A 27,679-nucleotide genomic window follows, 5' to 3' on the forward strand; every position below is an offset into this window, starting at 1 on the left:
ACTGTAAATTAATTAGCGACGATCCGGTTTCGACCCCAAGTTTTTGGGGTCAGGTGGACCCCTCACGTGTTCGAGTGGGGAAGCCATTGAAGGGTTCAAATCTATTGATTTTTTATCTGTATTTCCAGGAAGTTGCTACTTGTAAGGAAGTAAGGTTCGAGTGACATAATTAGTTACTATATAGGTGGCGTTTTAACCAGAAAGAAGAAGCGCCGCATCATATTTCTTTTTATGTATTGCGAAATTAGGAACCGTGATCAAATAAGTACAAGATTGTTTAATTAATCAGTAAAATAAAAGTTTGTGGCATAAAAAATAAATAAAAAAGTTATTTTTGTCACCTTCAGTCAATAAGTTAAGTTACACAATACAAAGTTTATTTTCACTACTTATAATAATCTAATGAAGTAATTCAAATGATCCATAAAGTTTAAATTTATAATGTCTAGTTAAATCTCTTTCCCTTCATCATCATCTTTTTAACCAGACGTTATAAATTCATTTACTTCAGTTATTTTAAGTTCCGAAAAGGAAATTAGGTCGAACTAAATTTGCTTGCCCTCGCCAGATCGTTGACCTCCAGATTTACCCCGGCGCAGTCATGAAACTTTATTCAGTAGCCTCAATCAAACAACAGCAGGGAATTGCAACTAGAAATATTTTCTTTTCTTCATTCTAACGTTTTTGGTTTCTACTCTAAAGAGAACATGATCTTAAGGGCACAAGTCAGAAATTACAAATTTAAATTGCAACCAAAAAAGAGCACAAATTATTTTATGCTCCGAAGGCGGCCCAGTCATAACAACATAACACGATTTGAATCAAAACTTTTATCAGGAAACTCATATATCAACATTTTATTTAAAAAATAGTTACTTTAAAAATACTTAAAGCCATACATCAAGCAAGTATGGTTTAAAAAATTCAGTCCTTCTCGTTCCAAATAAAGCCTCCCACGCCCGAATCGAAGTAAAAGTCGCTTTCCTAACGCAATTGTTAATTTATACTGTCCATTTCCTAGTATTCTTAACTGTATGGCCGTACGGGTGGCAATTGTTTGGTACGTGAAAATAATATTGGACTGCACCTATACTTTGACAACTTAACAAAGAGTACTCCAGTTGCCTATGTTTATAATTTATGCGCTATGCGGTTGGTTTGGTGGTAGGTACTAGTATTCTATTTAAAGTTACAATAACAATTATGAATATTCTTGAACGATCACTGTCAAACTTACTTTTAATAGTACAGCTATTTTAATTCAAACATATCAGTTTAGCTGCCGATTTACTTTTAAATAAAAGGGAAGTTTTAAAGTAAGTAAATCCGCAACAATAACACACATAAATAAATATCACTTACATTTTCATTTTACAAAGTTAACAAAAACAATCATAGTGATATCGACCAGAATGCCCCTATTTCCTAAAACACTTTCTATTTAAATTAACATAACTCTATTCAATCTATCATCATTGCTCTATAATGTCTTTGTCATGTCAACCCCACTAGTGGGTAAAATCCTTGCATTGTTACATCTTACTCTCATAGGTGTTATAATGAAGACAACTTTCTACCCACGAGGCGTATTAGACCAAACAAATCATAATTAAATACATTAGCACTACAATAATCAGAGCTCCATTATGAATTTTAATAGTATGAATGTATTCAGTGTCTACGCGCGCCACTGTAATGTTAATGTAGAGAACGTTTCCATTGCAAATTTTAAATTTGGCACCTGATAAAATAGTACCTATATAGTGAAATTAAAATATTTTATTGTTTCGAGATTCTATCTTACAAAGAAACCTATTTACGCTCCATATTTATTGTTACATTACTTTTCTTTTTGATTTACAAAAGAGACTTCGTTTTTGTAATATTCTATTCAATTCAGCAAAAAGGAAATATTACAAAAAGGTTTGCAATAATGGGAATGGCTGAGATTTCTTTATTTCTTTTATCCCATCGAATCTTAATAAAACTATATATAAAAAAAATTTAACCTGTAAACTTAAGAGGAAGAATTAATAATGAATCATGGAAACACGCACATAGCTAACGGCTGTACTATAAACGTCTTTGATCACAATCAGCAAAGAAAACTAATCCACCCATTAGTATTATAGAACCATAGTGACACTCGAAAAGATTCAATTGAAGATACTTGTTAAGGTGAAGTGCTTGGCATTGGGCAATCATTTGAGTTCAATAAGGAAAACTTACATATATTTTTTGTAACGTGTTTTCGTAATTGACTTACCTATACGTTTTTTTTTTTCTAAAGTTCCATTTAATAACTGTTTATAACTTTTAACACGTACTTACAATCGCATTAGTATAACATTTTACATTTGTACTGACTTTTTATATAATAATTTTATATGGCATACTCACATATGCTAATTATTCTCAACAAAATTTTTATACGTGAAGTATATTCACGTCTTACGTCTTTTCTTAGAAAAAACTTGGTAGGTACAAAATAATCGACACTTCGTTCATACCAATCTCAAACTGGCTTTCATAGACTCTTAACATCCAAAAAACATTCTTCGTTAACTCCTAGCTAATACTTTATCTTTCAAAAAATACCTCTTTTATTATTCATTTTCTTCCTTTGTGCAAGGGGCATATTTCTCATTACTAAGTATATAGTTATACTTTTTACTTCTTAAACAGAAAATATCTATCATTCGTACCTCACTTTAGTATATATTCTTTGCCTTAACGCTTTTATAATTGGTATCCATATTTGAGCAGCACGTGTTGATACCACTCACAAAAGGAGCAGTGTCAATGGCATTCAACCGAATGAGCAGATCTGTACCGTTTGATAATAGGTGATTTTTTTTATAATAATAGTATTCATGAGATACTCTGTATCTGTTTTATCAGTTAAGGTTTCTAAGTCCAGTTCACATGATTAAAGTGTTGCAACAAATGTTATGTTATAAAAAGGCAAGAGTACTTTTGCTTGCAACTTGTAACTTGTACTAGTGTAAAAATAAACTCGTATAAAAAAATAAGGATACCTCTTAAAAATGGCGATTGATTGAATTAAACATACATAGTTTTTGTCACTCCTTTGAACAAAAATAAATACGTCGAACACTTGTACAATTTGCTAACACTGAATTAATTAATATTTTTAAGGCCTATTTAGATATACGAGTACATACATTACTCCTTCAGAAATATGAAGAAATTTATTATTTTTAAAAACTTTACGATACTTAGTTGGCTTTATTCCGACAGCCAAACTTCAAAACTAACACAATAATTGCTTTTTTCAGATCGAATAATTTATCAATTTCCTGAAAATATTAACATCCTTTAGAAAATAAAATAAAAAATTAGTTAGATGTCATTATGAAGAATTCAAACAATTTCGTTGCACAATATGCCATGTCTGCCAACCCACAACTCGCCTAGTGATAACTTTCTGCTTACATCTGAATAGGCCTTTAAGTCTAACTCCCACAGTAGCTGAAATAAAAAATGTCTGCCTTTCGACGTCTAGACGTGTTGTAACATATAGGTAACACGAGGCTGGCCCCTGAATCTGATACAAACAATAACAGCCCACACACTACTGTTTTGGTACGTAAGGCTATTGACACACTGCAAAGAATATAATATTTTAAGTCTTTCAAATAAGTTATTTTTTGATTTTTTTAATTATTTAAGTGCGAAAATTATTTTAACGCTTCGTGGTTAATCCACTCGATATTTCAATTTAATTCTTTGAGAATGGATCAATTAAATATAATCAGAAATCGGAATCTTTAGTTAGAAGCAAGCAGACTGAGTAAAACTAAAAAACTATAAAAACGGCAAAAGTACAAACATACATAAATATACGCCTCTTTCCCGAAGGGGTAGGCAGAGACTACATCTTTCTACTTGCGACGATATAACTCTCTTCATAACAGAACTGAAACCTCTCTACTTTTAAGAGTATTTTCCGCTATATGTAATATAAAGGAACTAGGTCACATAAAAATTAAAAATGCGAATATTTATGCCGTTGAAACGGTCAAGTGTGAGCTATCATGCTGTGGAAGTGAGGGTCCTCGATCATCGCAAGGGTTGGCTGAATGGCTGTTGACACTTCCCGAGGGCTATATTTTTTACAATTCATGTAATATTAATTCAAAGTTTTATTTTTTTATAAACTATAAAAATTATATATATATTTAATTTATACAAAGTTTCTAACGTTATTTTTTGAACTAAAGTTTCATTAATTAAAGAAAATAATAGAAACTTAAAGTCACGTTTACGTTGTTCATTTAAAAATGGCAATATTTGTTCCAGAGTGATCCACACTTCCTGGGCTTAAATTTCTAGAGCAAAGAATATTTATTTATTTTCACAGATTTGCCTATTTGTATGTATTAAAAATAAGTGCTGATGGTAGCTTTATTATGAGAAAAATAAATCAATAATATTAAAATCGTTTGGCAACGGGGAAGCCCGAATTGAATGCCTATATTTTTTTAACAAATAATGTCGGGAGTTTAAGCCAATAATTATTTAGAATGTTTATGTTACGAAAAAAAAAACTATATTTTACATGCAATTCGCGAACTAACGATACTCTTACTAAACACATGTCATGGTTGCACTACACTGACAAAAGTTATGCATAATTGCAGTACGCAATATCATTGCTTCAACAGTATATTACCAAATCTTTTAAGATGTAGGTTACCCAATGGAAAAAGATTATTTATGAAATACCTAATAAAGACAGCTACCTTAGTATCTAATCTATTTTCCTGTCGTGGGCCTACTGGAAGAAGTTTCTTTAGAAGTAAGTAGTGTAAAGTATTTCTCTATTCTATGCTCTTCTTTTTCCTTGGTGTACATAAATCTATAAAAATAAATAAATAATAATGTCTTTGTTTGTACACAGCTCGAAAAATCAAAATAAAACAATTCGACGTGTGAATAATCGGAATTACAGAATCGTTTATCAAAGCTAGTACTTTATAACTGTAGAACATTTTATATCTATATAAACTGTTGTTTTTAGAGAGTCCAAAAAAACTCTAAATGTATGTAAATCTCATAATTAACATAATAAAAGGCGTGCTTTATGAATTAGCAATGCATCGACCCAGACAAGCCTTATTAATTAACTATTGTCTCCAAATTTGGCGCAAGTTGAATATATCTGGTGGGCGTAATATCAGATTGGCCAAGGGTAATATAGTCGTCTATATTGCTCCTCTTTAGATAAAATGCTGAATTCTAAATTAATTATACGAAGCTTTTTACATACATACACGTGTCAATCTGTAACGGCAAAGCTGAACGAATAATCAGAAAATTCGAAGGTAATGTTTAGCTGCATAGTTCACAGAATTTGCTAGTCATTGACTAAAAGCAGAATTCCAAGCCCAAAATCCTTAATTAATTATTTTATGAATACATCAATCAAGAGCCCTGTCTCAATAGTAATAAAACAAATGACATATACAAATGTAATAAAACGTAATATAAAAGCAATTATCTGTTTAACATCAAATAATGTGACATTCCGAGCAATTTAACACATCGTCGTGAGGTTTTTTGACAAACTAACTTCGCAAATATTTCATGTTGTTGCCAGACTAAATGTACACTTAATTAACTGGTATATCACGTTGGGCTTATTTTTTGACTATGGAATGAATTTATAACGCAGTTTCCTTGAAATCTCAGTACAGTCAAAGTATTAATTAGACATATTAAATGAACTAACTTGAAAAGCAAATGTAAGTAATGAATTTAACCAAATGAAACCCCTTTGTTAAATGGTAAGGAAACTGTCATTTATTGTATTAAATTACAAATCTATTCAACCGAATGTGTTGCCGTAAGCATTAAAACTTTTTGCTGTAAGCATTAAAACAGCTAAATTAAAACCTTATATTTTCTGCAAAAAATGCATCTACTACATGCGGTGAAAATACTTAGTAACACTTTACTGTTCAGCTGCCTGCCTTAAATTCTTTACTATAAACGTTCGTTTTTATCGTGAATACATACATATAATCATTTCTTTATCCCTTACGGGGTAGACGGGGCCAACACTCTCGAAAAGATAAAATACCACGTACAGCTGTATGATGGAATTGAGATTCAAACAGTGACAGGTTACTAGCTCATCGTGGATCGTATTTATTGTATGAAAACCGAGATACATTTATTCTTATTGGAGTGAAGCCCACAGAAGCTGGTTAAAAAAATAATTAGAAAAAGTAGCTCAATTTCCATGAAATGAAGTCAACACGTGTGTCAACGAACTTGTTATCTTCTATTATCTAAAAGCACTTACTCTAATCTGTCGATGAAAATTTATGAACGTTTCGATATCTCCCAGTTTAATTTATATTTTATCAAACAGCGGAACAGTGTAACCGAAAGAAATAATTAGTTCAAATTGATCTAAAGAATTCACACAAATTCAATACTTATAGGTTACAAGTTATAACCATAGAATGTTTAATTTAACAAGGAAATTTTCGCCTGAACTCATTTAGAAAATTTGTTTAAGTACATAACTACATTATATTATAACTTTGAAATAAACTAACTATACGAATATTTCTTTCCTCTTTGCGTGTTCGCAGATTGCTCGCTGGTTTTTTACATACATACGTATAATCATGTCTATATACCTTGCGGGGTAGACACAGCCAACAGTCTTCAAAATACTGACAGGTCACTTTCAGCTGCTTGGCTTAATAGAATTGAGATTTATATAAAGTGACAGTGGTTCTTTACGAATGTCATATTCTTCTTTTTAAAGTTCTAGTAGTACTTACTGAACTTCATTAAAACTCTATAACATTGGTAACATGTCGAACCGAAAAAAATCATCGACAAAATATTAAGACAATGAACCGCAACACAATATAACACACCAAATTCAAAAGTAGTTAACAACATCCATCACCAAGTTTTTCAGTTCAATTGTAAAAAGTAATACATAGAAACAGGTAATGAAAACTGCGTCGTAAATCGAATGCTAACTGCCACTCCCAGGCTACTTGAAGAATTTAACGGAACAACGTTTTATGTCCTTTACATTGATGTTGTTGATGAGCATGAAGTGGAAAAGGTCGTGTCCTCAAATATTTCCAACCTATTTGAAGCTAATTCGAAGGGAATAAACATATTCGTCTAATGCAAGTTTCCCATCTTGTAGCGAAGAGAAATTTTAAGTTATGCCTGCCAATTTTGTAAAACTAAAACTCATTAAAGAGCTCGTAAATTTGATATTCTTCTATCAGGTGATGGGCAAGCAACCTGTCACTATCTGAATCTCAATTCCTACTAGACTGCTCGCTCTGTCTGCTTCTTAATATATGCATTCTCGAAATGTATGTTTTTGAAACTACCTCATCTCATTCTGATCATGATGTATAGGTAACTGGTCCAGTATTGTGCTTACTCTTTCATGCTTCTTCTTCTGCCTACAATAAGACGCGACCTTTTATCAAAAAGGGCAACAATTCTTCTTCATATATGATTGGAATTTTAAAACGAAATTGCAACGAAATTTAACAAATGTCCCATAAACACATCACGATTAAATTACATTTTTTTTTTTATTTTATCGCAATGTACCGTAATTCAATTTACTTGAATGCTGCGTTTTTAATATTAGTAAAAAACAAAGTATCATAACTTTAATTTAAATAAAGATAAAGCTTATAAATTTGACAGTAATTTGAAATGAAATTCAATATCATGAATATGTCCTAATTATATTATAATTACTTACTACATCACCTAATTATCAACGATATGGTGTGGTTTATAATTTTGATCTCAGATTTAAAATTACATCAGATACTAAGTTACGGACAATATAGATTATTACACGACATGAATATACCCGCGACTCCATTCGCGTAAAATAAAAACTGAGTGACTAAAAAATTATATCTGGGTTAAAAATTATATGGTCAAAGAAAGCGTTAAAAGAGAATTTCCTAAAATTCCCACCAGAATTTAAAAGTGGTTCCTCATTTTTGGCGGACGAAGTCGTAAATGAAAATCGGATTAATAGATTACAATATTCCAATTTGATAAATTTATATAAAAATGTTACTTACGTGTATACAGTTAGTAGCATCCAGCACTGCAGTCGCGCGCCGGGAAGCCACGTGACGTAGCGACCAGTCAGCGCACAGTCGATCCAAGAGGCAATATAAAGCATACCACCGCAGTGGCTCTTCCAGGACTCCTAGACCCGCGCTCTTTTACTATGGTAACTAAATTGTCTTGACTAGTTGCAAAGTTTTTGAAAGATGGCCGATTGTAATCTAATCTACTTATCTAAGCACCGGCTGTCGACAGCCGAGCTAAAACTGATGACCTTTAGCGTATAGACGACTGAGGCAACTCTCCTTAGAGCACACCCCAGCATCTTCGTTCATATAACGGTTTATAAAAAGCAGTCGTATCAAAAATTTAGTTCAAAAGTTTAACGACGTGCCGCTCAAACACTTCGTTCCCATATTTTTCCTGAAACAAAAGAAATATAACGTTAAATATTTGATAACACAAATAAGATTAACTCAAACGCCGTAGAAACCACCCAAAGTCGGTCATGAGAAGGCTCTTAAAGTCATAAATAAATCACACCTTCACACGACCCCAGTCCCTTTTGTTTAAATGCTACCAGGACATACAAAAACTTTTATTTTTCTCGCAAGTTGTGGACGAAAAAACGAGCCAAGAGGGGATTGTGCAATATCACAACAGAAAAATCATTAAACAATGCCGTGCCAGGAATTGAGGTGTTTATTATATCGGTCCACGCTCGCTCCGTCACTCTGCAAAAAAGCACCCGTTCAGGTAAACTGCTTTTTTTGCACTGCTCACAACTTATTATGCGGGATTTATGTCACTTTTTGTTGCGTCCGAACTAATTATTGTTATCTGCTTTCTGCTTGACCATAACGTTTTCTATGGAGCTATAATGGTCCACTAATTCTCATGACACCTCCGAAGTTAAGCGTCAATTGCTTGGAAGGGCTATTGTACACGCACACAAAGCCACCCGCAACTCTACTGTGCATTTAACGTTTTTATTTGCATCGTCAATGTCTCATTCATTTCGAAACTTTTACAACTGACGTTTTGCCGTAAAGGTTTTGCACTAATTAAACATCGTATATCTTTTCTCATAGTAGTTAGCATATCGCTGACTCATTCAATCACACCAGCTAATGGCCAACAAAAGATTACAAATTAAATTTTTCGGAATGTGAGTATCGGCGAGCAAAAGGAATGGAGGAACAATAAAACGTCGAATTTAGAACACCAATCCGGGCGCAGGGGTTATTATTTTAGCCAACAAAGTAGAAAACCATTTACAATAAATCATTTTGAATGCTTTCTTGGTTCCCATGCATCGAGCGGGCGACGCAAAGGGTGATTTCTGTCTGAGTGTGCATAAATAAAGGTGAAGGTCCTGTGTGCGGATCCCAAGTACCTGACTTCGGTTTGAAGTTGAAACCACAAAAATTGTTTAACTAGAAGAGGAATAACAGCCACACGCAGCTTTAATACGTTATGTTATTTGTATTACATATTTTCTACGTATGCAGTTAAAATTGTATGTTTTTATTTCTTCTATTAGATATAAATCTGTTAAATGTCCAATCGACATGTTTAACTACACTTACTCACAAGACCTTACTTGATTATTTTTGATATATCCAAGACTGATGAGTTAGAAAACATAGCCTTATTCTGTCTGCAAGGAAGGTTGATGGTTTTTGTATTAAAATCAATTAAGGCTGTTCTCACGTTGTGTGTGAATACTCGGAATCATTAATAGTATAATGACTGATGGCCTAAGGTAGCATGCTTACCATACTGACACATTTTATTTCGGAATCCATTTCTTTTTACGCGCAAAAAGGTCACACTAAGCAATATGGTAGGTGTACTACCATATTACTACATATCATGTATAAAAAAAGAAAATATCTAACGGGATGTTCCTTCGCTAATCAAATAAAAACATAAGGTACGTACGTTGCTACGGTAAGGAAGAAGGCTATAACAGTACGTCACTGCTTTTTAAAGATTTCACTGCTTTTTTAAAAATTTCACGGCTTTTACAGAAACATTTGTCGTTTACAATTACTACGCGCGTAATATAAAGTTCTAACCAGCCAGTTCTCTATTTATCACATCTAGTGAATTCAATATCGTGTGCGCGCCACACCAGTGCTGTAGACCACACGGTTTGAGTTTCTCGTTGTTTGCTAACGATTACTACGCGCGTAGCGGTCTACGAAGCAACATAGTTACTTTCTTTCGTATTGTTGTTGCGTTTATTTAGTTGTTGCGATCTTTAATGTTTGCTTATTTGAAAACGTCGGTAAGCACTAGGTTATATTAAAGCTAATTTAAATGACTCGAAAAGACATTTAACACGTGACGCATGTTAAGTATATAGGAAGACAAATACAACATGATAATAATTTATAATTAAATATACAGATACATTTATTACACATATAATATGTAATGGATGAACTGCAATGTCTTTCATCATAAATAAATATGTTTTTCTTAAAAATATCGTAACGTTACTATTCCCTGTTTAGCTAATTTCTCATTAATTTTTTATACGAGTATCTTATATTTTAAGAGCTTAAAACAAATGTTTTGCGGCTCATTATTTCTTCAATCCGTGGCATTGAAACGTAGTAAAGAACGTGGAATACAACATCGTAAAACCGTCAAATTAATATAAATAAATTAAATATAAATATTACATGTAGTATTAAGGTATTTATAATACAATTTGCTTATATTAGCAAAATGCCACTGTTTTACCACCCATGGTTACGTAACAGACTGATATTTGTAAGTGGTGTCAGATTCTGATTCAAATTTCACATTTCGTTAGAAGCGAACTCACTTCACGCGTTTGTTTTAATTTGAAGTGATCTTCATTAAAAACAAATTTATTGTTATTTTTTACTGCTAAAACTTGATGATAGTATTAGGTTATAAATGATTTCTTAATATTTTTCTTCAAAAATGGAATGGCCCCTCTTTAATTAATTGGCTTTCATACGTTAATTACGAGTATTTTCTTTCATAATATATCTTTGATAATACTAGGTTTAACATAAATTGGTGTAAATTTCTTTTAACAAGTGGAGAGAAATATCCTGATTTTAATGATGGTCAAATTGTGAGGCGATTTTTGTTCAAGAATAGACCCCAACTCATCATTGGTTAAATTCGCCAATATTTAAACTAACAGCGGGTGGTAACTTTTATGTTTATTTTATTGCCGAATTTAAAATATGATTGAATAAATATTTGGGTTCATGACAAAATATGACTCACATATTTTTTAGGTAAAAATATGTAGTTTTAATTTGACAACTATTTCAAATTATGACCTCATTACCAACAACCCAAATAAACATAAAAAGGATGGAAAAGCCTAGTTGGCTTTTGACCTATGAAAATACCTTTACTTCTTAATTTAAAATGTTATTATTGTATTTTGTACAAAATGATCAACTTACTAATAAAACAATAACTTATGGTGAAATAGCGTTATATTACCAAAATAGGAATTATTTAAATTATTCAATACTATCATGATAACAAACTCGCTTGTTTTTTTATACAACACAATTTTCTACACAATTTTTTTATACGATTTGACGGACAGTAAGAAAGTACCTAATTCATTGATCAAGGGCATTCATTTTTGATATTGCTTACGTTGAACAAACATTGCCGCCAAAATGTTCATTATAAATACTTAAAAAACCAGAAACCCTGATATAACGGTTAATAAATAATAAAAAATTAATAAAAAATATAATAAATCTGTTCAAAACAAACTTGACATAGTATATTATATAGCAGTCTCTAATTAGCAGGCTTACCTCAAGGTTGGTATTGATTCAACATAAGGACATATAACCCTCCAATAATATTGAAGGTAAGGTCGCGAATCATAATGTTATTTAAATATTGTTGTAGGAAAATTTCTTGCATGTTTTGCAAAAATTTTCCAATCATATGCAATAGGTACACATTTTATAACAAAATGTTGTAATAACTATACCTTCAGTTTCTACAGTACCTTTAAAGTTTTTAACAGGTCATCCTTTAAAATAAAATTTTGTCGTTTCAATTCTTAGTTTTCAAGCTGGAAGAACTGTTTACTAACTGCAAGATTATCAAGTTTATAAAATTATGGAAAAGACACAAATAAATTACACATACATATTTTCTTTTTCGTCATAAATATTAGATATATTAAATACATTGATAGCCATGAAAAAAATTTCGTTGTTGTTGTAACTCAATTTTTCAAAACAAAATATAATAAAAATACATATAACAAACAAATATTGCGCGGTGGACGTTTATTCGATAAAATTTCATTTATAATACAAAAATAACAAGACCTAAATAAAATATATACCATATCGTTAATTCAATCAAATAGTATTAAGATACAATTCGGTTAAACAATGTCTAGACAGTTCACATTTCGATAATGCTTCCTAACATCATAGAACGTTACGTCGAAAATACTGAAAACAACCATCCATTTAGTTATTCGAAAATTTTCTAACTGAACGTAAATCAGAGCTCGTGAACATTTTGCACTAGAGAGATCGCGACGAAAACTTGTTGCACAGAATAAAAAAAATACAGAAGAATACGTCGTGAAGGAGACAACTTGTTGACTTATTCTAGAACTTTATATTACAGCGATATGTATGCACAGGAAAATAGACAGCGATTGATCCCTTTTCTAAATTATAAAAATACTAGCGACCCGCCCTGGCTTCGCTAGGGTAGCATCAATACAAATACAAAACCTCCTCTTGATCACACTATCTATAACAAAAATTGCATTAAAATCCGATGTGTCGTTTTAAAAATATAACCATGGGAAGCGACTTTGCTTTTTACTATGAAGGCAAAAGCATAGATCGCGTATTTTACTTTGAAATTTGCCTTCCCTTTGACAAAGAAAGGAGGATTTATAAAACCTTGATTCATACAGAAAAATAACATGTGGGGCAAGCAAGCTGAGACAATTAGATATGTTTACTAAGAGACTATAAAATGTAACATTTCTTTAACGTTAGCTGTTTACTAAAAAACTAATATTACAGTGGACTGTAAAAGATGTTACTTCTGTAAAAATTTTATGGGTTTGTTGTTTACGGTTAAAAAGTATTAATCCGTACTGCCCGTCTTGGTGATATGTTGTTGCTTGTTTATATATATCACTTAAAATATTCATAAAATTTTCGACAGCTCAACAGTCGACATTATTATTTGATGAGTAACTAATTTAATCCAAATGATCGATTCATTAAAATATTTAAGCACTTGTAAAACTTAAATGGCATACAGGCTTAGTATTTGAAGGGGGAAATAAATTTGTTCTCTTATTTATATATACGTATTTTCATTTTGTGTTTTTGTTGTACAATAAATTATAATATTAAAATTATATCTTGTGGAATACATTTATTAAAAACTCGAGGAATATCTTTTGTGTGAAAAAAGTATCAACCAAAATACCAAGAGGAAACAAACAATAAATACATAACCCAAAACGATGGACCCCTAACCAGGACTTCCTGCGTTTACGTAGAACTGTCACAATACAAAATAATATACTATAATACTTATTGTGTTTGATTTCAACGAAATTTATTTCAATATACGTATTAAGGCATTTTATAATGCGAATATAAAATGTAAAGAAATATTACGAGTAACTTACTGACATACATACATACTATAGTCCCTATCGGTATATCCCTATATAAATATCCCTTGCGGGGTAGACAGATTCCAAAGACTTGAAAAGACTGAAAGGCCACGTTCAGATGAACGGCTCAAAGATGGAATTAACTTAGAGTATGTTATCATGAAACATACCCATAATTAAGGCTCTAGAAAAGTAGTCAAGATGAAAATTGTAAAGTGGTTGAAGATAATGCAGATGATCTTGGTTCCCTTATATAAATTTATGAAAAACAAGAGAAAAGAATATTTTAGAGCAAGATACTGTTCTCCGCTGTCAGACCAACATTAAAAGGAAATAATTGCACACGTTTTGCGGAAACCTGTAGAATACTTGGGGAACAGATGCCTGATCATGCCGCCTCCGCCGGGCCCAGGTAAAAGGGGCAGGCCGAAGAGATGGCTGGACGACGCAAAAGATAATATGCGAGACATTGTACTTTACTCAGGAATACCGGACCAAGTGGAGAGAGAAAAGTCAGCAAACAGAGAGAAGAATGCAACCGGGAACACGTAGAGATAAGAGAGAGAATTACACACGCGAAAGTTAAATAAGACTTGATTTGTAAACTTCCAAAGATGGAAGACCCTTAACCTAGTCTACGGACTGGTCACATAAATTTTCTAGCAGGAAGCTAGTTTAGTGGTATTCAGTCAATTCAATGTAATAAATAAGGTTTACATACAAAGCGCTGATCCCGGCATTCCCTGCTGAATTAGGACATAATGTATTGGCAAGATTATGAATTATCGAATTATGGTCGATTGCCATCAGACTTCAGGATACTACATCATGGCAAGACATGAATTGTGATGTCAATTTACATAATTTAAGTTTATTAATCTAACCCTATCTTTCTAAAGAGTCCTTATACAGTCTCACGGTAAAACGCAACCAACCAACAATGTAATTTAATCATCGCATCGCGTGAATCGGAAATTCATTTATATTCTGGCATAATTTTTAATTTTCAATTAAAAGTGAGGGGATGATAATCGTTTAACGTGAAAAGGCATTACATTTAATCGTAGATAAAAAAGGAATATCAGTTTAACCACATTTGCGAAAACATTGAAAAACGGTGAAATCTTAGTCAACAAAATTTCACTAAAACGGTTCCTGCGATTCGGAAGCGCTCATATTATGCAAGACTGTTTATACCCTTACTTCGCAAGTTGCATTCCCAAAGTGCAGTAGAGGTTGTTATTCCCAAGTTATTCTAAGTCAATAACACCATTCCAGGGATATATGTGCAAACATGTTTAATGCTAGTATCTGTGCAGACATTTTTAACTTAAATTTATTACGTCATCAATTTGGGGAATAAATTTTATAGTTGAAATCAGTTTTATGGTTTTAGTAGCGTGTTACTAAACTAATAAAAGTGAATTCACGTTATTTTTCTTGGAATTCTTGCGTTTGGCAAATACGATGCGAGTCACTATAAATATGTTATCTTTTTACTTGTCTTTTTACAAAATCTTATGGTTTTTATTTATTGATATCATAACAGGAAAAATATCCTTGGTATGACGCAGTCAATGTTTAAAATAAGTATACCAACCCATACAAGTTTCGAAACACCCAATTATTTTTATCTCGACCAGTTTCTAAGAGAAATATCGAAAATCGAGAAAAATATATTTTTCATCACGTTATCTACCAAAACAGCCATTGTTAAAATGTCTCCGTGGCTGACTCAAAACAATGTGTCAAACTTTGAACACTTAACGTAACGACGGTTAAAAATAGCCCGGGAATATTTCCGGGAAACTTCCCGATCAAAACATTTGTCTGCGGCGCCAGACAGGGTTGCCGATTGTGGAAACTTTATGTCGCATACAAACACTGGCTTACTTTGATATTGTATGATGACTCGTAGAATTTCAGTGTTTGCTGAGAACTTTTGGTTAGATTGTACAGATTTAGTGGCAATATTGTTATTACTTTCGCAAACTTTCATGATTTCGTAAGACAATATAATGACGATTTCAAGTGAGTGATAGACCAGGCATACTTATGTATGTATGTCATACATACATACATAAAATCACGCCTTTTTCCCGGAGGGGTAGGTAGAGACTACATCTTTCCACTTGCCACGATCTCTGCATTCTACCTTCGCTTCATCCACATTCAAGCTCGGCAGTTTTGGACCAGGCATTGTGCATAAATATGTATATTTCTTCTACTTTTCGTTCAAAGAAATATCAGTTTTAAATGACAAAATTCATTACGTCTTCTATTTATATTTTAGCATTGGATGAATGAACATCTGTTTATTAAAAGCAAAAAAAAATGTTGACCTTATGACAATGAATTAAAAGTTATGATTCCACATTTAATTCTTTATCTGGTTTTTTTTTACAAATTTTATAATATATACCATAAACATATCACATATTTAAAAAAAGCATAGGAATAAGGGACATCCCTACGTATACAGAACTGTTGAGTACGCAAGTCCTAAACGACTGTCTCCACAATTCCACATATATAAAATGTAACGTCTGTCTTTCTGTGACTTATAAAAAGGACGTTCCAAAACGGGATTTTCCCTGCGCAGCATTTCGGGATACTGTCAGGATAAAAAATATGTCGAGTGCGTTATAACGTAAACGTCATTTAGTAATTGGTAGACAGATTTTGGAGTGGGATCGAAATCATTTAATTTTAATGATACAGTAATATTTCGGTGAGTGAAAAAGTGATAATGCGAATCAATTAATGAAATGTTTTAAATTATGAAAATGACAATAAATAATTCTCTACTTTTAGTCTACTTGAATAGATTTTTTTTTTGTTGCGTGGCACACATCCACTTGTATTAATTTAGTTTTTTAGATAGTTTTATTACATAAATAAAAAGTTAACCATATCGACATGGAAGAGATAAAAGGAGAAGTTTTTAAAATCAATCAACGAAACAATATTTTTTAGTTCATGAAACCATAGTTCCAACGAGTTAAATACATACATATATTCACGTCTATATCCCTTGCGGGGTAGACAAAGCCAGCACTCTTGAAAAGACTGATAGGCCAAGTTCAGTTTTTTGGCTTGATGATAGAATTGGGTAAAACTAGTAAAATGAACTCATAATTGAACTAGGAAAAAAGACTCGCAGGCCAAATTTATTTGTTAAACCTATGACACAATTCGGATTAAAATAAAAAGTTATTTTTCATCCCAATTAAATCTCAAGTTACATAAATACATATGCTATAAAGTTAATTTTGTTATTATATTTTTCGACAGAAACATGTATCGCTAAAAGCTCGATATCGAACAACTGCACTTATACCGCGGCTCTGTTTGACATTATTATTATCAGGCCTACCGAGTGGCCGATTACTTGCTCACAAATCGAATATATCTGTTTACTGTGAACTCGATATGCGCATGTTTTAACTAACTGTTTGTGACACAATCTGTTTTGAAAATTTAATTATCGCTTTTAAATTGTTTTGAATGAAATTTTGTTGAAATATGGGTTACCTACGTGAAGTAATGCATATGTTCCCTGAAATTCAAGAAGTCTCAAGCAAAAGCTAGAACGAAATTAAAGCTGAATAATTAATTTAAAAAAAAAATTAAGTTTGTCATTTTGTTCCAGTTAGTGCCGTGTGATTCCTAGCACTTTATTATTGGACTACTTCAAATCTTTTCCATGGATGTCGAAGAAGGCGAGTAGAAGAAAAGCTAATAAATTTGGGATTCTTCTTGCAGACGGGCTATTGCAACCAGTCACTTTTTAAAACTCAATTCCATCATTACGCCATATCTTGGCGAACGCCGCCTTACAATCATTTCAAGACCTTTGGCTCTGTCCACCCCGCAACGGTTAAAGACGTGATTTATCATTATGTACATATGTCTTGTAATTTTTAATCATAACTAAACTTTTTGAATTTTTCATGGCAAAATTTCATTATTTAATCCGCAATGCGTATCTAAATTATGTTGAAGTTGATGTGTATGTGGGGTGATGACAAGAGAAGATCAACTGACAAAACGAGGGATCGGTAGAAGAAGAGCCTGTACTAGAGGGACCAATTTAAATGGCAGGCAACAGATGCTAAATAGAATATCTTCGTACTTTCGAAATATTCAACCAAAAAAAAAAGAAGAGTTACGCAGAAAACAACTATAATCGATAATAAATTTACTCGTACCTAAATAATACCTTAATATACCTCGTACCTAAAAAATGTGTATCTGGTAATTTAAATTTAAACATAAGCTAATATATTTTGTATAATACATTTAGTAAGATTACCAAAAAAAAATCTTAATTCTGTTACGTGCACAATTTTTAAAAAGCTTCAAATATTTCATTTTTTTTAAGGTGCCGATGTCGTGCGCAATAAAAAGTGACAATTTATTTTACGAATACTAACTAAACTACAAATATATATAAAGTTATTTCAAAGTAGTAAATAAAATTATTTAACGCGCTTATTCAAGGGTATTAAAATCAACCATCAAAAGTGAAAACAAATCTTAAAAATTTAACCAAATGTGCTTCCTAAAAGATTGTAAATACGTTTATCTTATTATAAAGACAAAGTGTAGTCCAATAAAATAGATTAAATTTCGACTTCAATGTAAAATTTTCGATTATAAGATTAATTTTATTACGTGCAGAGTATTAGAAATCAATCATTAGGTGAGCGCAGTAAACATTTTCTAAGTGCCGCCGCGCACCGTTAATGCTCAGATTGACGACGGAATTGATTGACCGAAAGATCACTTGCTCGATTATAGTCGACGGGATTAACTATCGAGAAGACTCGATATTTTGACACGTTGACATAATCATAGTTTAAAAAAATTATGACGATTCTGTATTAATAGGTAGTTTAGTTGCTATTATTTAAGTAAATTCTTGGACAATTAAACACACATCTAAATACTTAAAAATAAAAATATTATAATCAGCATAATCAAAAAAGAACTAAATAATTTCTAAGCCTAAAAACAAAAAAAAATAACAAAAAGTCATGTAAAATAACCAACCAAAATTCCGGAGCAAATAAAAATCCAAATGAAAATGAGCACAAAATAAATAACACTTCACATAATGTTTCGGTACACCGATAAACACAAATAAAAATTAAAAAAGCTCTCAAAGTCTAAACGCACTTTTAAGACACCAACACACAACTTTACCGTTTGCCGCCAACTGCAAGTTTTCCAGAACAGTTTCAAATTTCAAAAAATAATTGTTCTAAGGTTTAAAAATCGAATGTATTACGTGTACGAAATATAAAGTTCGCGTCGCGTAGTCGCGCGAGATTCGGGAATTCGAATGTGAAATTTCGGCTATTATGGGGAGGATGTGCGCATAGCTGTGGCTTAGATGAGACTGTGGCGTGGTGGCGCGGCGGTCCAACTGTGTGGCCGATACCGACTTTCGCCCCGACCGGTCGCCCTACAGCTCTGGCGACGAGTGACGCATCCAGGAACATTGTTAATATACACTATATTTTTAAATCTATTAAAAATTTTTTTTAGTCATCCGACTGTACTGGCCAGCATTTTGTACTGACAATGATCAAAAAAAATAAATTTTCTATCATGTTTTAGATTAGTCGACAAACTAGTTGTTATTATAGGGTTGCAAGAATGAATGAATGAATATTGTTGACACGGAAATTTTTGCTCGATCGTATTTCTATTGTTGAACCGTAAACGTTAGTGTATTGTTATTACAAATACATATATTCAAATTTACTGTTGGAATCGGAAGTGCGTTGTCATCGAAATGGATTGGTTACACTTGCAAAATTGCATGGCAGATTCAGTGACTCTATTCAAAATTGATAGGTTAATGTAGTAAGTAGGTATGCACATTAGCAAAAAAACTAGAGATAAGTTAGATTACTACAAACTATTTACAACAAAAAAACAAAAGTAAAATATTTAATATATTTTTTTTTACAAAATAAAAGCTTTTAATAAACTGACATTATAAATCAACTACAAACTTAATCATTAATACAAATTATATTTGCTTAAAATTAAGAACTTTTTACTTTTAATCAAATTAACGGATCTGCAAATAGGAATCTAGGTTAAACATTCCTACCTAAGCCTGCAATTATCTTATCTGACAAGAGATTGAAAGCCTCATTTTTTTAATGCGAATAATAAAAACAAAATAAACTAAGATTTTACTGGACCACAAAGTCAAAAGAATCCGTACGGAAAATGAATCAACAAAAGTCAACCTTACAAATTAAAGAACATAGGGTTTGTATTATTCATTGTTTTAAATTAAATAAGCCGCAACTAAACAACTAATTTCTTTAAATACGTACTTAGTTGTTGAAATGAGAAACAATAGTTTATTTTAGCGGTTTCCCTGAATTCGTATGAATAAGCCGCAAACCGCAGGAGATAATAATTATTAACTGCCTCGACTATTTTACAAATAAATTAATTGATGAATAATTGGGCTAATCAAAGCGCGTCCTTGTCGGCCCGTCACCAATTAGTTTAAAGTCTACATTGTATTTTTCATTTATATTACATATGATTAAAATTGTTTTTCATACAAAAAATTCAACAAATATTTACTAGGATTAAGGTACTTATTTTTATACATACATACATATTATTACGACTATATCTATCTATAGCGGGATAGACAGAACCGACTGTCTTGAAAAGACCGAAAGGAACGTTCAGCTGTATGGTTTACTTAGTTAATAGAGATTAAAATAGCGACAGTTTGCTAGCCCATCGCATACAATAATCCCAAGTTTATTAGCCTAGTTGTCTTTTACGACATCCATCGGAAATATATGGAGTGGTTATTCAGCTCTTTTCCTAGTTCAAAATATTAATTTTTTTATTTACAATTGAGTATAAAGACAAAAATATTTGGGAAACGATTTTGGGAAAAAAATTTTTCATTACATTTTGATTTTAATTCAATGAAATTCGGATAGATAACCATCTCCTTAGACAAAAGTTGTCGTATCACAGTTACTCCTACATGTGACCGCACCCTAACAATAAATATAGAGTACTATAAAGCCCTGACACACAGTGAACAGTTGTAAACTATCCTGTAGTCCTGTTCCTGCCGGATCCTGTCTCCTGGAAGTTCCGCAACTGGGTTATTGCGGCCCGATAACACGACTGTTTATTTATGGTTAATAAAATGAAATAGCCAGGACTCGTGTTTAAAGCTGCAATGGTCGTGTAATGGTATCATTTCAGCGATTGAGAATATAAAATCTATAAATCAGGTGTAACGAAACTCACGAAATAGGTGAAAACAATGTTTGAGGTCGAACTAATACTATTCTTACTAGTAATTTAGATATCTCCAAGCCCCAATAATAAAGATGCATTCACGAACATGTCAAACGTCATAAACAAGATAGAATAGGACTGAATTATCTTTTTCTGTTGATATCAAAGAAACAAAATTCGATACCAAAGAAGCCAAGGTCAAAACTGGGTTTTTTACAGAGTTCAAAAAATTTACTAGAGAAATTACCAGATTTTTATTTCAAAATGAAGACTATTTTAAACTTCGGCAAATAAACTAACACGTTTTTATAAAAAATAGATCTAGCGTTTAAGTCCATGAAGGGTCACAGACATATAGACAAACAAACATTTATAATATTATGAATGTATATTTTGTTCTGCGCAAATAGTTTTATCTCGTACAAAACAAAATTAAAAATTTTAAAACACAAGTAATGGCTAAAATTGTTTTTTGCGGTACTAAGTTTCACCCTTAAATATTACATTCAGCCCCCAGGCGGGGCTAAATCTCTTATTTAATCTGGTACATTTTCACCCTAGCTGATTAATCATATCAGACTCAAACATCTATATTTTCTATTGTACCCTTAAATAGATTACTTTGCCAAATCCGTCTTTTCCCTGCTGTCAGTTTTTAGTCATAATAAAATTGTTTCAAAGTATATTTAACGAATGTACTATTTCAAATTTTGTATTTATTTTAACTTAGTAGCGTGAAAATTGTAGCCTTTGAGTTATACTGATAAAACTATAAAATTCAGCTTCACCCAAATCTATCTACTATTAAAAGTAACAAAAATGCAAACTTTCGCATTATAATAATCGCATATATAAGAATATTAATGGAATTTTACAGCTGACATAATGTGTTATAGTAAGTCAATATTTGGCATAATATCAGTTTCATATAATTGTTCAAAAAGTTATATTTTCCTCAAAACGCAAATAACTCAATGCAATATTTTAACTTTCCCCCGTAGCTTCAAACAACATGAATGGACAGTTCTTTGAATAAAACTTAAGCACACACACAATAGAATTCTGTCTTAAGTCAATAGTTGGCCTTGAAAAGGTACAGGAGACCTCCTGTTTTGATGTCAATCCACTGCACGCCTCGCTACTTTGTACAAAAAATAAATTTTTATACTTCCTTTGTTGGAACTAACATCGAGGTAAATAGGCTTTAACTTCTTTACTTTCTACATTCTGCGCGAACTTCTGCGAGCAAACTTTTCGTGTTTCCTTTGTTTTTTTTTTAGTTTTATTTCATAATAAGATCGTAATGGACAATTCATCAAACTTTAAAGTGAATTTTTTACAGAAATTTCCAATCGAATGATGCGCAAGAAGCGGTTTCATCAAATAGTGGAATGTTCTACGCAATGATATTTTTATGGTGCTATACTTTTGTGGTTTGCATTAATCTTAATAGGTATCAATTAATAAATTACGCCATTAAATGGCAACGTTAATCATAAATAAAATATTGAGTAATTTCCAAATCAAATTGGAATAAAAAATAATAATAAAGACATTTATTTATGCAGACAAGCAAATTATGAAAAAATACTTTCAGATAGCTTAGATTAGATTTATGAGAACTGGTGCAAATACTATCTTTAAAAGGGCAATTTATTAACTTCATACTGATTTTCAAAATAAACTAAACTATGATAAAACGCGGAATATAATATAATATTCAGGATAGATATATATATACAGGATGATAACTATAGAATGAAATGATTTCCTTATCTTCAGTACCTGATTAAGAAGGAAATAAAACATTCTTAAACCAGTTTAAAACCTGTGAATATGCATTTTTGAATAGACCGTGCTACAAATGCTATTTCTAAACAGACAAGTTTGATAATGAAGCTAAGGTCGGAATACCTACTGGTTATCGTGACTATCGCCTGATCTCACGGACATCTCACTTGGAGTCAGGGTTGCTAAAACAGTTTAAAAAAAATGGAATGACCTGTGCAGCAAGAAGTCTGGACAGCGACGCATCTCCTGGCTGAAAAATAAACGTACAAAAAATAGCTAAGGGACCGTTATGTATTTTAAAAGCTTGTGTACGTTGAGTTCATTCGCATAAATCTTTCATTCATTCGTTTGCTTTATTACCCACAGTATTACCCACAGTGGGCAAAAAGGGCCGTTGCTGGCGCCTGCCTACTTTAAGTTAAATTTCCTTAGTTTGATTCCCTTCAGTCAATGTAAGTGTAATAGTTATGAAGATACCGTATCAGAACAAAGTAAGTTAAATAAGCTGTAGGTATAAAATATGAAATATACGTATGGTATGAAGGACAATAAAAAATCTCAGAATTTTTTATTAGTAGCTACTCCAAGCCAATTTTTTATTTACACCTCGTAGAAGCATGACAAACTTGATTGATTTCATTTATTTATACACAATTTTATGAAAGCTTAAAAATTCTTTTATGAATTTTATTAAACATTACATTTACAAAATGCAAAACTAACAACTTTGTCGTTGGAATTTGTCTCAAATCTTTCCTTAAATCTACTAAATAACTTGAAAGTAGTAGCCCTAGTGATAGCTTCTGAGTACTAGAGTCGGCGATAAACAGAAATCCGATACCCGGCCAACGGCAGCCGTTTACAGATCTTTCCGATAAAGATCATTCGCTTATTATTTACAACCTGTTCACGGTTGTCCCTTGCGCCAAAATCAACTGCATTTTATATGGCCAATAAAGTTATAAGTTACGGCTTTGGCAAATATTTGAACAAAAAATATTGCATAGTTTAATAGGGCTAAGGGAATAAAACACAAGCGGACAGCGATTTGATTTAATCTTTAAATAGTTAAACATTGGAATTTGCTGCCTCAGTGATGTAGTATAAATAAATTTTGCTCTATGGTTTGGGTGTTTTATCTACTATGAATGTAATATTTATCTTTAAGTAAACCAAGGAAATGATGAATAATTAAAATAATTTGCAAATTAAAGTGTCCTAAGCCTTTTAAGATAATTTACTCTTTTCACGTATACTTAATTATAAAGACTGAAATCTTAATAAATATTGTACAATTACTGTTATCACAAAACTCTTATCCAGCCGAAGACTAACTGTAAAATAATGCTTAAGTATTGCATAAATTACATATGGCCGTTTGTGGTTTAGGAAGCTATTAGAAATTATTCTATTTCACTTAGTTTCGTCATTGTCATGACAAACTCATGGAAAATAAATCTTTGCTGTAGAAGTGTACAAAATATGAGTAATTTCTCTGCAGAGCCGACAACTAAATTACCTATTTTGTTTCTGTACTAATATAACTTTAAAATATGTACAAAATAATTGTCTAATGTTAACGATCTTTTGTTTTGTTTACAACTGCCAGTTGACTTTAAACCTCTAATAGTGCTATTTTGCAAACAATTATTGCTTTGGTTAACGTCACGTCATACATAAGTACCATCTTATTTCTCAAACCAGCGCAGTTAGTTTAGGTATATACCTTTATTATTCTGAACTATCCACATTATTCCACATACAATTATGCAGATATCTTGGAAATTTTTAGTCTCTGGCTACCCCGATTTGAGGTATGATGCATACATACATACAAACATACATATATAGATAGATACATAAAACTCTTTATTGCACCATAAGATTAAAACATACAAAACAACACAATATGGTCACGTCTATATCCCTTGTGGGGTAGACAGAGCCAACAGTCTTGAAAATACCGATAGGCCACGCTCAGCTATTTGGCTTAATGATAGAATTGAGATTCAAATAGTGACAGGTTTATGATGCATGTATATATAATATATTATACATATGAGTACATTTAATAAGCACAATATCATCCATAGTCGAGCAGAGTTTTTGATCCGGCTTTATTAGCATTCTTACATTAATTCTATTTGAACTTTTAGTACTTGTTTTTATATGCTGATCTTGCAATCAGTCTGAGTATAAACAAATTTCCTATACGCGAAAAACATTTTGTGCTCCAAATTGGTGTAGATGTTACCGGGATTAGCTACTAACTAGCCAGGAGGAGGAGGAATTATTTTGTTAATTCTGTGCCATAGCTACACTGGCAGCTGCGTACTTACAAATTCTAAGCCCAATATTAATTTATTCATCTTCAATTCACGCCCCAAATCCCTTAGCGAAAGGGTGACGTGCGCGTGCGCCGACCCATCCCTCGTGACACGATGCAAAACAAATCGATTACTAAACTCATGCGAATATCGTGTCATTATCGAGAATCGACGAATAAAAAATGATTTACAGCTGCTTCTTTAGTATTGTTATTAGGTTACAGATACGGATTGGTATGCAATTTAACACTTTATTATATCACGTCTTTGTCGGCTAGACAGAGCCCATATATAAGTATATCTATTTACAAATTATTGCCAAATTGATTGAAATTATAATTAGATATTTTTGTAAAAACAACTAAAAAACATAGACATACAATACAATCAAGGAATACTTAAATTATTGCAAACACAATGAATGAACTAAAAAAATATTTTCAGATTATATCAGATTTAGTATGTGCCGCAGGTAACCGAGGCGAGACAGAATCATCTTAATTTTCTATAGATGTCATTACCAGACAGAATAAAAGAATACCACAGAAGTTCAGTCATTTTCCCGAAGTAGTTTTAAACACTAGTAAGAACGGAAAACATTTTAATTGGTATTTTTATTAGAATATTTTTATTCGAGTAGTTAAAGATGTTGACAAGCCATACTAGTTATACGAAATGGCTTTGTTTTTTATCCTTTTTGTAGTGCACCTCGTAATTACAAGATATTTGATGTTATCTGTTTAATTAATTGAAGATTGTGATCTCGAGTCTGATGGTGGAAACATGTCATTTACCGGTATCATCGGACAAACGACCGAGCTGGAGTTAACAAATGGAATTATAAATGAATTTGTATGTAAAGCAATTAATATGTACATTTCCCAATCAGTCGGAGAGGATAATTATGTAAAATATTTTATTGGACCGCATTTTCAATTTGAATGTGGCTTCTTCGATTAAACAGCTGATTAAAGACGTATCATGTTGCGGTGCATTAATTTAAATAATAGCTTAAAGAATATTGAATGATCGGTGTTTATCTTTATCTATGTTCTATATTTTTTTACAAATTTAAATTTTATTTCGGTACGTCAGCTATACTTTTTTCGCGTATACTCTATGTTTATACCATATAGCTGAACAAGGTCTTTCAATCCCCGTAAGGAATGAAGACGTGATTATATGATGTATGTATGTAGTTTTTAAAAATAATATATCATTTGCTCATAATAAATAGCTCCGTTTTTACGGAATAAAATCAATCACTAATTATAAACTCATACATTTATTAAATAAAACATCATTATAAAAAATATTTATTTATGTTTGTCGTATATAACTAAAGCGGGAAAATTTAATACTTGTTTAATACAGTGTTTTAACATCTTGCAAATTGCTATCAGTTGCAAAAGTCTATATTCTTCTAAAAAATTTAACATAACATAAAATCACGCCTCTTTCCCGAAGAGGTAACGTCTTTCCACTTGCCACGATTCCTGCATACTTTTTTCCCTTCGTCCACATTCACAGTAAAAAATTTTGCAACAAAATTCAAAGAAGTCGCGGAAGCCGAAGGGTACAATCGGAAGCTACACCGGTTTTTGTTTCCTCCCCACGATATCTATCGATTCAACAGAATTCACCACAATAGGGGCATTATTGAACAATTTTGATTGATGTCACCCCCCATGTCGCAAGTTTGTATTGAAAACATTTTACACTTTTTTTTCTAAAGAATACCTACAAATTATTGAACTTTCGCGCTATTGTATTCCATGCCAATAATGTTTTCTTTTTTTAATATTTTAAAGCTCTTTATTTTGACAATCATGAATGGGTTGATTGATACTGATTCCACATTGTTGATTGGATGTTTTATGAAATTGACTTCTGCGATGCCACCGTTTAATAAAATAAAAAAATATAATTACTAAGTCACGATTTTTTAACATAACCACGTTTTCAATTGTTCTCTAAAATTGCACGAATGGCAAAATGGTAAATATACTTTGATTAAAATTTAATTAAAAAGCGCGGCACCCTCGTACGAAATGAGAAAACACATTGTGGCCTAGAACCGGTCTGAGATGGAGCCATAACGTTTTTACAACGGCCATTGTTAACCATCTAATTGGCATTAACATTGGATTAACATAAGCCAGGGGTCACAATTTGAATACCAAGTTGCGACTCCCTGTATTAGAAAACATGAATTGGCAACTTTTTTTTACTCATTGCTAGTTTTACTTATTTATTTAAGTATAATATTTTTTGTGCCCTTTTGATTCGATGTAGTTTTATGTCATTAATTTTGTAGTCAATATTTAAAAGACAGTTTCAAGCCAAATTGCGTTTTTTGAAAAGTTTCATATTGTTATGGGAATAATAAATACAATATTTGGAACCAAAAATAGTGTGTAAAATCCCTGTATGTACTTTAATAATTTAAAACTTTTTCTTACAACAA

General features: G+C 31.8%; 1 protein-coding gene across 1 annotated transcript in view; it reads right to left on the reverse strand.

Annotated features, from left to right (window-relative positions):
* LOC106137572 (uncharacterized) overlaps positions 1-19,184 on the reverse strand; it is a 91,394-nt gene extending 72,210 nt beyond the window's left edge. The window contains exons 1-2 of the mRNA XM_060945563.1: positions 18,848-19,184; positions 8,118-8,529 (exon numbers count right to left, since the gene is read on the reverse strand). Coding sequence (XP_060801546.1) covers positions 8,118-8,221 — 104 coding nt within the window. The 5' untranslated portion in view covers positions 8,222-8,529; positions 18,848-19,184. The remainder of the gene's footprint in view (positions 1-8,117; positions 8,530-18,847) is intronic.
* Between the last annotated feature and the right edge of the window lie 8,495 nt (positions 19,185-27,679).

This window comes from Amyelois transitella, chromosome 8 (assembly GCF_032362555.1).
Source record: "Amyelois transitella isolate CPQ chromosome 8, ilAmyTran1.1, whole genome shotgun sequence".
NCBI classification, from domain to species: domain Eukaryota; kingdom Metazoa; phylum Arthropoda; class Insecta; order Lepidoptera; family Pyralidae; genus Amyelois; species Amyelois transitella.